The 13,267-nt window shown below is 61.5% G+C and overlaps 1 protein-coding gene and 1 long non-coding RNA gene across 4 annotated transcripts in view; one reads left to right on the top strand and one right to left on the bottom strand.

The window, feature by feature from the left end:
* PRDM16 (PR/SET domain 16) overlaps positions 1–2,543 on the bottom strand; it is a 317,843-nt gene extending 315,300 nt beyond the window's left edge. For 2 of the 3 annotated variants that reach the window (XM_074334225.2, XM_074334226.2), the window contains exon 1: positions 2,119–2,543. In XM_074334225.2, coding sequence (XP_074190326.2) covers positions 2,119–2,155 — 37 coding nt within the window. In that variant the 5' untranslated portion in view covers positions 2,156–2,543. The remainder of the gene's footprint in view (positions 1–2,118) is intronic. The other variant, XM_074334230.2, reaches the window with a different exon arrangement.
* Positions 2,544–3,178: 635 nt separating this feature from the next.
* LOC109461132 (uncharacterized) lies at positions 3,179–12,454 on the top strand. Its single transcript, XR_016018518.1, has 2 exons — positions 3,179–4,025; positions 11,864–12,454. It is a non-coding gene; the product is annotated as an uncharacterized LOC109461132 (long non-coding RNA).
* The last annotated feature ends 813 nt before the right edge of the window (positions 12,455–13,267 follow it).

Here is a 13,267-nt window from a genome sequence, read left to right as displayed (position 1 = left end):
AGGGGAAACCTGTGTGCCGCCCTACCCTTGGTCCTGTCCTCTGGCCTCCAGGCTAGGCTGGAGGCTGCCAGCCACCATCTAGGTCCTGAGCAGAGCCTGGCCTGGGCAACCTTCCCCACCTGGCAGAGGTGGGGCAGACAGAGAGCTGAAGGCCAGAATGGTGGCCAGACTGGCCGCCTGCTGGGGGCATGGGAAGTTTCCCTGCCGCCAGGCACGCTGAGCGCCACTCGCTTGCAGCGAAGACCAGGAGAGAGCGCGGCCACTTTCCACATTCTCTCTCCAGCTTCAGGCCCTTCCTCAGAGAGCCTGACCCCGGAGGCTGGCAGCCTGGACTGAGACTCTGAGGGGGCCCACACTGCACACAACATGCACACCAACACGCACACCCCACGCCCCTGCCGGCAGTCAGGTAGCGCGTGCACAGCCGGGCCAACCCCGAACCGGGGGCCTTGTTCGCACCAAGAGGGGCCAGAGGTTACGAGAGAGAAGCGGGGGAGGCCGAGGCCAGAAGCACTGGGCAGAGGAGACTGGCTGGAAAGCGGCGGCGCCTTCCCGAAGGGCCCCAAAAGCCACCGGCGGAGTGCAGGGGCGTCCCGCATAGGCTGCTTTTCCCCGGCGAGCCAGACACACGGCCTACGACCGCGGGGTCGCTGTCCGGCCGAGCCGCGCCAATACCGAACCCGGAGAGCAGAACTTCTTCCCAAAACTGTCGGGAGTTTCGCGCCCAGCGGGCTCACGCTTAGGGTCGGCCCTGAGTGCTGCGAGGCCCGGCCGGGTCAGGCCGAGGAGGAGCGGGCTGAACTGCCTGGTGGTCGGGCAGGGTTCCCAAGAGGAGTAGGACGCGCGCCCCTTCCGCCAGTGGGCTGGCGGCCGGCAGAGAAGCGGGCAGGGAGAGCAGGAGGCGCCGATTCCGCTCCGCGCGGCGCTCTCCGCTTCGCTGCAGCCGGGCCTCAGCCAGGGCTGCGGGAGCCGCACTCTCGCGGCTGCGCCGCCGCCCCCACCTGCACGCCACTCGGGCCCGTGGGCCTCCCGGCCGATGGCGCTGGCGCTGGGGCTCGGAGGGCGCACGGGTGGCCCCGAGGCGCAGCGGCGGGCGGTAGCGCAGGCAGCGGGAGCACTCGGCTGGCGGTGAGGACCCAGAGGCGGAGGGCTGGGCGCGCGGAGCCCGGGGCTCGGCCCGAGACGGAGCGAAAGAGAAAGTAAGGCCGGGAACCGGGCAGTCTCGCCGGGGGCAGCTCTATTCCCGCCGGGCCTCACGGCTGTGCCAGGCGAACGGGTGCAGGAGGGTCCGAGCGGGGCGGAGGGTGGCGGCGGCAGCGGCGGGTCGGAAGGCGGCCGGGTGGGGACACTCCTGCCGGAGGCACCGGCGCCTGGGCGGCCCGCGTGGGCTGCCGGAGTCACAGAGGAGCGCCCTCCGCCGCGCGGGACACCAGTGGGAATAAACTTCACGACCATAGTTCCAAGCCCAGGAAAATGTCTCCATTTTGCTTCCCAAGTGGCCGTGGCTGTCCTGCTTTCGCCACCCGCGCCCTCGCGCCCGCGGAGCCGGTGGGCGCCGGCCCGCGCCCCCTCCTCCGCCCCCTCCCCGGCTCGGGGTCTCCCTCCTCTGCGCCCGGCTGGCCGACGCCAAAGGCGGTGCTCTAGCGCCCACTATTTCAAAAGCCCGGAATATGATTTGACCAGGACTGAGAGCCACTCGGAGAGAGAGAGGGAGAGAGCGAGCGAGGAGGAAAAAGTTGCTCTCCCCTTTCGTCAACTTTTCGCTAACTTTCGCTTTTCGCTCCCCTCCACCCCCAGCCCTCCCCCTCCGCCCCCCTCCCTGGCCCCCACCGCGCGCCTCGGGTTCCCGGGCCCGAGCGCCTGACGGGGGGGGAGGGGGTTCAGCGAGGAGGGGGCCGGCGCCTTCGGGGAGCGCGCGGCCCGGGCGCCCCGAGCCTCCGCGCCGAGCCCGGCCGCCCCGGAGCGCGAGGGCGGAGCAGCCCCCGGGCCGCGCGGCCGATATGGGGGCCAGGAGCCTGAGGCGCGCCGGCCTCGCCCCGACGCGCACCCCTGGCCCGGACGCCCGGGCCCCGAGGCCCGGGCCCGCCGGCGCGGCGCGGCCGAGCGCGGGAGACTTACTTTTGGCCAGCTTGCGCGCCCTCGCCTTGGATCGCATGGTGTCGGCTCGCGGAATCTCTCTCCTCCTCCCTGAGCCCAGAAGCAGCTACACACTATCTTCATCTCCCCAGCATTGTCAGTTTGGACACCTTCGCACATGCGCACAGAGCGCTCAATCTGACACCCCTCGCCGGGGCCAAAAAAACTTTGCAATGTATTCATCATCCTCATCGTCGCGCTGCCGCCGCCGCCCGCCGCCTCGGCGCGGGATTGGGGGGCTCTCCTCGGCCTTCCCGGGCTTCACCTCACTTATCTCTCCCCCCGCCCCCTTCCCCCACCCCCCTTTTCAGCGCAGCTCGGAACTGGCCCTTTAAGAAAACATTCCGGGCTGGGCGCTCCCGCCCGGGGCCCGCACCCCGGACACTTTAAAAGGACCCAGGTGGCCCCGGAGGCGAGGTGACTATCCCCCCACCCTTCCCGTGCGTCGCGCTGCGCTGCTGCTCCCGCCCCAGCCGGCCGAAGATAGGGTGGCGGCTGCGTTTGCCCTCACGACTTCCTTGGATGTGGGGCAAACGCGCCGACAGTTCGGACGTGGGTCTGGCTGATTTTGCTTCCTTTTATTGCATTTTAGTCCTAATTAAAAAGCTTTGGGTTTACCATCACCCTAGCCCGCTTTCCTCTCTCTCTCTCTCCCGCGTTGGTCCGAGCCCTTGGCCCGATCGGCTGAGGGGGCGTCCGGGCCCGCACACCCGAACCCGGCTCCTTCGAAGGCCCCTCCGGGCCGCCGCCCCCCTCCCCGGCCCCTGCCCCTCCCCTTTGCCCCCACCCAACCGCCGCTGCTTCGGGCTTCTGGCCTCAAAAACAACAGCGGCAGCGCCGCCAGCTCCGCGCTCTGCCACTGCCCGGGCCGCGGGCGGGACTCGGACCCGCCGCCCTCGGTCCCGCGCAGAGCTGCGGGGGACAACTCGCCGGGCACCAGGGAGGCGTCGCGGGGACAGCTGTCCGCACACCCGGCGTCCCCGCACCTCTCCGCCCTGGGGGCAACCCGCGTACTGCTGCCTCTGCGGCCCCCAGGTGAGTACCCAACCGCGCGAGCGCACGAGCTGGACCACCTCCAGGGACCGGGGCCTCTGGGGACACTCCCCCCTCGCCTCGCTCGGGCCAGGTGTTTCCAGGGTGGGAGAGCTGGCGGAGCAGGTGGAGGAGCGGGGGCGGGCGCCCACCGGGTTCTCCTGCCCTCAGCCCTCAAACTCCGAGGTGCGGCAGGGGAGTGCTGGGCTGGGGGCAGGCAGGATGTCTGGGCCCAGGACATGGTGGGGACAGCGAGAATTCCTCAGTCGACTGTGTATGTCTGGGATTCAAAATTGAATTGGAAGCCACCGGAGGGCCGATCCCCGGGCCCTTCCAGGAGCAGGGCTCTGCCAGGTTGCAGGACTTGGAGCTGATGCAGAGTCAGCCTGAGCCTGAAAGGGGTCTAGCCCGCGATTTGGGGTTTCTGCCACCTGGGAGACCTCCTGCTCCTGCCCCTCCCCTGTGTTGTGCAGTGAGACCAGCAGTGCCTTCTCTGGGACTTACATTCCAACCCAGCGCTCTCTGATCATAAAAGAGGCGAACAGGCCATGGCCAGGGAACTAACCCGAGTCCCCAGGGTCCTGGCAGAGGCACCCTGATGGCGAGGGGTGCATGGCCAACGCTTCCCCAGAGGAAAATCCCGACAGAGCCAGGCTTGGCAGGAGCCATGCCGGTGGAGCTCTGGGCCTTGGGCCTCTTAAGCCGGCAGCCGCTTCCCTGCCGGGATGGGAACCCCAGCAGAGCTCCCACTGCTTGGGGGTGTCCACTCTTGCGCCCCGCTCACTGTCCCAGACGGAGAAGGCGCTCTCCGGCTCTGGTTCTCACTGACTGTCTCTTCCGCTGTTTCCTGCCCTTAGGTGAGTGTTGCCCGCAGCAGCAGCACTGAGGGTCCGGCACCCCAGCCCCAGTGCCCACCCATCCTTCCGAGGGCCTCTCGCCCTCCTCCCTCCCCAAACACTCTGACTACCTTTCCCTGTGGGCTGAGCGCAGTACTGCTGGGCTCAGAGGGTCCCTGGGCCTTGCTACCAGGCTCTCCACGACTCGGTGGGGAGTGTGCCCACGGGAACTAGGGCATTGCTGCTGGCCCTAGCCAGCTGAAAGCCCACTCCTGCTCACACCCAGGGTGGGGAGGGTGGTCACTGACAGAGGCAGGTGGCAAGGGAGCTGGAACCCCGGAGCTCTGGAACTTCCCACCTAACTCAGCTAAGGCAGGCTTTCACCGGTGGACCTAACTGGCTAGAGCTGCTGGCCAGAGAGAACACGGGGTCACCTTCATATCTCGGCACTCCAGGACCCCTTGTAGGGAGCCTCCCGACGAGGATGTGTATGAGGCCTGGGAGAATACGGGGTGCCTGTGAAGCCTCCCACCTGCAGAGTAGGTCCCCTCCGGACCCCTGAGCCCAGCCCAGCACTGGCTCCCCTGCCCTGGAAACAGCCAGTGACCCCAAGGCTGGGAGGGCCCAGACTTCTCCTGGGGCACCCCAGCTCACTCAGGCCCTCTCTCTGCTCCCTCTCTCAGCTCAGGGGGCGATTAAAATCCTCAGAGCCCTGGCCAGGCTGGGCCTGGATACCCTGTAGATTCTGGAACTGCACCCTGCCAGGGCCTGGGGAAGGAGGGCAGGAGGCTGGGGGTGGGGGGAATGCCAGGTTGCACTCTCTTCCCTGCCCCCTGCTAGGACCCTGCTGGGCTGGGGGCGAGACTGCACATCTGGGCCCACCTGGGAGAGAGAGGGCTCTGGAAATCAAGGTTGACCCGGGAGACAGGCATCTCCTTGTGCTGCAGCCCCTGTGCGTGAGGGCTCTCTCCAATCAGCCGATCAGCTCGAGGAGCCTGGACAGGCCGTCCCCAAGGCCATGGCCCTGGCCTGACCAGGCCCTGCCCCCACGTGGCCAGACTTAGAATGGAGAGCAGGTCAGGCCTTGTAGAGTCCCAGCGAGAGGGAGGGTGAAGCAGGGAAAATCAGAGGCAGGTCCTCCTGGGGCCCCCAGCTCTGCGTCCTGCCCAAAGACATGTGGGACTTAGGAAAACAGGTGTGGGAGAGTGGAGCCCAATTTTCATTTCAGTAATACTGAAAGGCTTATGGGCAGTTTTCAAAGGGAGCCAGGCTATGGGAAATCTTGTGGCCGATGCCGCCAAGGGGACGCTGCACTGGAGACGGGCATGCTGCCCTCCACATCCCCAGTGACCGCCAGGCTTGTCAGGGGCTGCTGAGCTGGGGGTTGGCTGCACAGACATGCCCTCCACTCTGAGTTTCAGAACCCACTTTAGTGCTGGGTCAGGGGACTGGAAAAGGGACTTTTACCACCAACTCCTGGGGCACTGGGACCCACTTCAGCTGGGGCTCTGTCCACTCCCAGCCTGTGCAGCTCATAGGACAGTGCAGCTGGAGACCCAGCATCAGGGGAACTCCTTTGGGAAAGGGTCAGGTTTGGGAGACGGAGCAAAGCTAGTCCTGAAGTTCTGTAGTGGGCATTGTAATGGCAGCGAGTAAGGCGAGTCCCCAACTCCCGGGATTCCGAGAAGCTCATGGGGAGTAAAACCGCACTGGGGCCACATGCACTCTCACACCGGCTGAAGCTTCCCTTTGCTCGGCCAGGACCCGTGCTCCTAGCCAACTCACAGAGGCTCGGCCTCTGTAGAGGAGGTCTATGTTTTGAGGTCTGTATGCCTGGAGCAGCAGGGTCAGAGCCGGCCCAGCCCCCCTATCCAGGCCCTCAGGCCCCAAGGAGCCTGCTACAGACTGTGCTGGGCGGTGGGAAGGGCCAGCCACCTCTAGGGCAGAGGGTTCTCTGGCCGGGTCCTCCACTTTGCTTCCATGCTGCCCTCTGGGCTCCCTGAGCTCAGCGGCAGGCTGTCAGGCACTCAGTCTCTGGGCTCTATCAGATTCCAGGTTTGCTCGCGCTCTGGTTCCTGCGCAGAAAGACACTGAGTAGCTAAGAGAATAAAAGTTCTTCTCCCTCAGTTTACACGTGGGCTCTCCTCTAAGCCCCGGAACTGCCCCAGCAGGGGTCCAGACCACCAGGCCTCACCCCACCCTCCACAGGAGGCACCGAGTCTGACGGAGATACAGGTCTCCCTCTGGGCTCGTTCCCCTCCTCTACACTAGATGGAAACGTCTCCCAGATTTGAGCATCGGAAGGCTGTACGCTCAGGGACAAACTGGAGACCAGCCGCGGAGGAGAAAACATGGTGGTCCTGGCGCCCGGCAGGGGACGAGTTGGGGACTGAACGCAGAGGCCTTGCAGCCTGGGGCGAATAGTTAGCTCGAGAGTTTGGTCAAGAATTGGGGTGGGGGCAGGGCACAGACAACCTCCAGGGCCATTTCCTCCCGAGGAGGCCGCCACTCTGGCAGTGTTTTCCCCGGCACCGCGCCTCCGCTCCAGACTGGGGCCACCGGAGCCTCCTGGGCTCTGCGTTACTATTTCAGGCCCCCTTTTGCCCCTCTTCCTACCCCAGCCCCAGGGAAATTCACTGTGACCCAGACCAATTTCAAGGACAGGACACAGGTCCCAGCGAGTTCCTAAGCGTCGTGCAAGGCTGTTCCCTAAGCCGCTCCGAGTGGAGGCCTCTGGGTGCCCACACCCGGTCCCGGATCTGGAGCGGGTCACAGGGCCACCGGGGCATACTGGCAACAGGGACTTCCCAGGAATGTGGATCACACAGCGAACTTCCAGCAAACCGCAGGTGTTTGGACCTTCTTCCTCGTGGGGCAGGCGGACATCGTCCCTAGAAGATGAACAGCGTCCTGGGAAGGTCCCGAGATTTCTCTGCCCACCTGCATCCTGGAGTCCTGGCAGGGGCGACAATCTCTCAGGACCGCCCCAGCACTCTCAGGCAGGCACCTGGGGTCTGCCACATGCCATTTGGGGTGGGTGGTAATCGGGAGGTTTTTGTTTTTGTTTTGATTTTTAATTTAAGAGATTGAGGCCGTGGGCCTGAACTCCCCGTTTGAGCCTGGGAGGGAGTAGGCGCCAGTATCCGGACCCAAACCTTTTCTCCAGGAGGTGCCGGCAGCCCTGACGACCCCGCCTCGGCGGCATGCACAGTGGGTCCGGACCAAGCGATCGCAGAGCCATGGGGCTCTGGCTGCAGCGCGCAGGCGGCCGCTGCCCCGGGGAGCAATAAACGGAATTGGTTTCCCACGCTTTCCCCCTCCGTCCGAGAACCTTTAAAAATCCGCCAACGAATCCCGTTGTTCGGTTTGCGTTGATCCTGAGCTGTGCGCCCACCCCGTGCGCCCGGCAGCCGGCACCTTTCGGAGTGGGGACCCTCGCGCCACCCGCACCCCCAGGCCGCCGTCCCCGCACGCGCAAGCAGCTCCGTTCCCCCAGCGTCCTGGCCCTGCAGCGTCCTCAGAGCTGCGCGCGACTGAGGTGGCATTGTGGCCGCTCCAAACGCTGCCCGCATGGACACGGCCGCCGCCTCCTGCTCCGGCTCTGGCTGCGCGCGGTCAGAGCCCTGGCAACAACGAAAACGGTTAACCGCGTCGCCTTTCCAGCGATCAAGGCCCGGGAGCCGCTGGGTGGGAGCCATTTCTTCGCGACCCCACCCCAGAGCCCTCGCCCCAGAACCGAGGACCTTGGCCTGGCCGCCTGGTACCGGAGGAGACTCCCCAAATCGGCTTGCACCCTCTTTGTGCAAAGGCCCCTCCTTCTCTCTTCCGGGCCGCAGTCCCTGACCCCCGTCGCCCCCCACCGCCGCGGACCCTCTTAGTTTGGAAACGAAATCTGGTCTTTGCTCCTGAGGGCTCCACACCCTGCAGATACGACCCTGGACAGGGAGCTGCGGTGGATTTCTCCTCCATGCCTCAGTTTCCCCATCTGTGAAATGGAGCCAGACCCTCCTTTGCCCCTCTCACGGCTTTATGTGAGGTTGGCGGGAGAAAGGACGAGTGAAAGACGCCAAGCAGGGGCCGCGTTTGCTCAGTGGGGCTCAGAGGAACCGGCCACAACGGAAGGGGCGCGATGTTGTTCTTGGGCGATCTCTACCCATCCCTGCTCTTCACGCCCACCCCCTCATTCGCGCCATCCTCGAATTCCCCTCTCCGGGGCTTGGTGGAGGACGATGAGGGTCGAGCCCCCCCCCTCCCCCAGCGGTTTGGCTCCTCCCGAGCGGTGTTCTCCAATTCCCCTGGGGCCCAGGACGCAGGGAGGTTTAACACGCCAGGCTCCAGCTCTAGGGTGGTCCACCCCGCACCCCATATCTTGCAGAGGGCGAGTGCTGGGGCTGCCAGGAAGGAAGGGCAGGCGATAGAGGCCTGGGTCCCAGCTGAGCTCCGTGGGGGCGGGAACAAAACGCGTCTCTCTCCGGTTCCCCACGCTACCCCGGGACTACGGCGGCATTCCAGGTGCTGGGACTGGGCGTGTCTGGCACGTCTGGGCGGGGCCCTCGGGGCGGGACCTTGGGAGCCCCGGTGCAGCTATCCTCTTAAACTAGCGTCCGGATTTTGACTGCGGTGGTAGGGTGGGAGAGCAGGGGGAGGGGGCACGACCTGAGCACATTTTCCGGGCCGACTACCGCTTCTGGGCAGGATCATGCGGGAGGAAAGAGGGGAATGGAGAGGCTAGGGGGGCACCCAAGCAGACACCCCCTCCTCCGCCCGCTTTGCTTGCTACTAAACCAGTAATCTCGGCAGGTGTCGGGTGGAGACTTGGCTACCTGAGCCAACAAGAAAGGGGTGGAGATCAGGACCGCCCCGGCAGGGAAAGTAATTACCTCTGCTGCGTGACCGGAAGGTGATGGAATCAGCCTGCATGTCCTCCAGGGGCAGGGCCTTCTGCCACTGCCCCAGCTGCCAGCCCAGGACCTCATGTCCAGGAAGAGAGCAGGACTCAGGCAACTAGCGCTGGTGTCCACTACCCCAGGCTTTGCCACCTGCAGGGGAAGGCAGGTGTTCCCCCGATCCTTCCCTCCTGCATCTCACCCCAAAAGCCTCCCAACGAAAGTACACGTGCACAAGGCCCCAAGCCCACTGCAGCCCAGGCAGGTCAAAGGACCTCAAGAGGAGAAACTATGTGCCAGGCCTGGGGACTAGGGTGGGGATGGCATGATCCCAGCCTTGAGCAATCCTCACTCATGGGGCAATCCTCCCCCATGATATCAGTGGAATTCTAATGGGAATGCTGAGCCTGGTTGGGGGTGCAGCAGAGGGATTGCCTGGGCACTGCCCCCCATGCACATGGGAGGGCTTCCCTGCTTTCCTTATGTGTTTGTGCTATGACACCCACCCCCCCCAACCTCCTTCCAGGACAAGCAGACAGCTGCGTGCGTGAGAATAGAAGGCACCTTAACTTACAGTCTCTGAGACCCTAGGGCCGCTCCCCCACCCCAGCGTCCTGGGTGCCCCAATTTCTTAATGTGTAATGTGCAGGCAGGCAAGCCAGAGGTTATTGTGGGGATGGCAGCATGTAGGGCGGAGCCTCGTGCTTCCTGGGAGCTCTGCAGGCTGCTGGAGAAGCACTGCTAGTGGCAGGGTCCGGCTACCCTCTGGTGCCTCCTCCCACAGAAACAAGGCCTGGCTGTGCAGGCTCTGAGTGGACCCATGGAGGGCAGTGACCTTCTCCCTGGCTGGACACAGAGGGCAAGTCAGCCAGGCCTGAGCACAGGGCTTCTGGAGCTGTTAGGCAGGTCTTAACAGGTTCTCAGTGTCAGGCCCCACCCTCCTAACCTTGGCCTGCCCTGGTCTTGCCTGGTCAGGGTGGAGGGCCAGCTGATCTCCTGGCACCTGCAGTTGGTGCTTCTCACAGGCCCACCACCTGTCCTCTGGGGGGCCCGAAGCTCTTGGATCATGCTGCAGACCCAGCACTCATTCTTTCACATGTGGCAGAGGCCCCGGTAAGGACAGTTTTGCTGGAACTAAGTCTCCTGGTGCAGGCTGGCCATGAAGGGATTTCCTCCAGCAGACCTGGAGCTTTCAGGGTGTCTGACCACTGCAAGGCTGCAGTGCCTGGACCAAGCCCGGGAGCCTGCTCGGAGCTCAGTGAGTGAGTGAATGAATGAATGAATGAATGAATGAATGAATGAATGGAGTCACGAATGAATGAAGTGTGCTGAGTGCATGGAAAGTGACCCTAGAATCTCTGCAGCCTGGTTTCAGCCCAGGGACAGACAGAAGAAGAGGAGGGGCAACTTTATAGGACACTGCAGCGCAGTGGAGGCAGCAGCCCTGTGCTCAGTGACCTGTCCCTCATCAACCCCAGCTTGCAAAGGGCCTCCTGAGTTCAGCAGCCAGCGCCAGCCCCGTGTGAGGGACCCAAGCAGTGAGCAAGCCACCTAGATCCACTGCTGCGCAGGGCACATTTGGATGAGGCATCCGGCTTGCTCGGAGGCCTCAGCAAAATGATGGAGGCAGGGGACATGGTGGAAAGAGCACCCTTGGGAGAGACTGTCCATTCGTGGGGCTCCCTGGCCTGGAGGGATGGAGCCAGATGGTGCCGGACTCCTGTGCCAGGCAGGGTGCTGGCCGTTGTCTGGCTTGGCTTCCACCCCTGGGATGTTTCAGGGTGTTATGGGACAGTCACAACAATCCCATTCAGTAGGAACTGCAATTGCTTCCACCTTACAAATGGGGAAACTGAGGCTCAGAGATGCAAGGCCTGTCACAGAGGCAGGAGAGAGGGGTTCAGTGCCTGACCACAAAGCCTGACTCCAGGTGACACAGACAGCAAGATGACGCTCTCCAGGGTATGCACGTGACAGAGGCAACGCTACGGAGGGGTTTGTGCCCGGGACCCTTCCCTGGGTGCCATGTGGTGCCAGGGGCATGCGCTCCAGAGTGCTCTGCTCTCCAGGTCAGCCATGTGCTTCTGACAATAACCGTCTATTTGCCTGTGTCCAGAAAGGCAGCCGTGTGGGGTCTATATTTCCTCAGAGTCCAGCTCTCACTGGGGAGTCAAGCTGCCCGCTCAGGGCGGCCATCCCGGAATTATTCTCGGGGCAGGCCCCGCAACCCAGCCAGTGGCTTTGGGGGCCCAGTGTGGGGCTAACACAGCAAGTAAGTCATGCTCAGCATCTAGGTTTTCTAGTAAGGTATTTCCAATAATAAAATGTGTCGTTTAAAAAATATATGTGTCAGTAAAGTGTGCACTGAGCCCAGACCACGTGGGACATAGTTGTTCTAATAAACACGAATAAGCCAGTTTTCACATTAGAGAAATAACAGTGTCTAGTAGAAACGTGGTGCTTTTAAAATAGGTTAATTAATGAACAGCAGGTAATTGTTCACGGCACATCGTGGCAGAGGGTAATTTTCATTTTAGAGGATAGAAGGGCCAAATACCCCTCCCCACTCAGCTTTTTTGTGTAATAATCACCTTGGCTTCACCTCCGCCTTTAATTTTTACAGCTGGAGCTGTTTATCCTCGCTCCAACTTTCACTAAAAAGGAAAAACTATCACTTAAACAAAGCCATTGAAAACTCAGCATCATATGTGGATTTCTTAACATAAATAAATCACACAAACCAAGATTTATGTTCTACAAATGATGTCATTCATTGAAGGCTGCCTGCCCCATCGAACGTGCGTTTAGTGCTTTTCCTTTTGTGTGTGTGCACTTTTTGCAAAATTGGAAAAGCTGCCCTGGCATCCTTGCTGCTCTTTTTTCTCTGTTCGGCCCAGGACATCAGAAAGGTCTCTCCCTGGGTCAAGCCCGCAGAACTAGACCTAAACGGTGAACACTGTTTCATCTCCACAGGCTGCTTGTAAAGCCTTTGCTCTGGAATTGCATGATCCAAGGCTGAAAGCGTCCCCAAGAATTCATGCACACCCAGCAGAAGCTGCAGGACCTCTAGGTCTCAGAGACCCTGCGATGAGTCCAGCTGCCGACTATTCACACAAAGTAAAGGACAAACAGGAAAATCAGCACCGATGCGGGAATGAGACGACGAGGCCTGTCCATACCACAGAGGAGTCCTGGCCATAAACAGGGACGGAGAGCTGACACGTGCCACTACACGAATGAACCTCAAAAACTGTCTTCTCAGTGAAAGAAGCTAGTCACCAAAGGCCACGTATCGGTATAACATTCACGTGAAATGTCCGGGATGGGCAAATCCATAGAGACAGGAAATAGATTAGTGATTGCCAGGGGCTGGGGGAGGAGGAAGTGGGAGTGGCTGCTCAATGTGGGTGTGGGCTCCCCTGGGAAGATGAAAAGGTCCTGGAATGAGATAGGGGAGACAGCTGTGCAACACTGTGAATGTGCTAAACGTCACTGCATTGTACATTTTAAAATGGTGTTTGGGTATGTGAATTAATCTCAATAAATCTACCATTTAAAACACCACTACTGAGCATGCATGTTTAAAAAGGTTTTAAAGCCCTTTTAAAAATTTGGAAATGAGCATACAGCTCGATGAGTGTGTAAGACGCACGTGCACAGGCTGATGGGTGTCACCCGAGCACTGGCCTCAGCACCTCGGCCAAGGACGAGCACGGGACCGTTTGCTCCAAAGCTCTCTGTGCAGCCTCAGCCTCTCAGTGCATCCCCTTGCCAGGCCAAAAGTGCCCACCACCCAGGTGTTTGTGTTAACTGTCTCCTGTCTTATCACGTAATACAGGTGCCTAAAATGTAAGTCTAGCTGTTAGAGCTTAATCAAGTTGAAATGAATGAGGAACACTAAAATCGCCACAGGTGGGTCAGTGAGACGTGGCCTATCCACACCATGGGATGGTATTTGACCGTCAAAAGGAATGAAGCTCTGACACATGTTACAACATGGGTGAGCCTTGCGAATGTGCCACGTGAAAGAAGCCGGACATTAAAAGGCACATATTGTGATCTGATTTATATGAAGTATCCGGAACAGGCAATCCACAGGGACAGAATGCAGACTGGTGGTTGCCTACAGTAGCTGCGGAAGGAAAGGCAGAGGTGTCTTGGGCAGGTAAAGGTTTTAAGAGGCAATGAGCCAGACCACAGTCCAGCGCCAACCCTGGGGCCATCGACGGGAGACCCTTGGTTGGAAGCCAGTAGGAAATAGGTGCTGACCGAGGTGAGGCATCCACAGATTGCAGTGTGGACTTTTATTCATTCAAGTGGCACACATTCATTGCACACTGTCATGCAGGGTGTCATGCGGGGTCTCCTGTCCCCCAC

Source organism: Rhinolophus sinicus, chromosome 14 (assembly GCF_057876585.1).
Source record: "Rhinolophus sinicus isolate RSI-liver-muscle chromosome 14, RSI-T2T, whole genome shotgun sequence".
Classification (NCBI taxonomy): Eukaryota; Metazoa; Chordata; class Mammalia; order Chiroptera; family Rhinolophidae; genus Rhinolophus; species Rhinolophus sinicus.
Note: the sequence above shows the minus strand (reverse complement) of the source record. Positions and strands in the feature narration are given on the sequence as shown.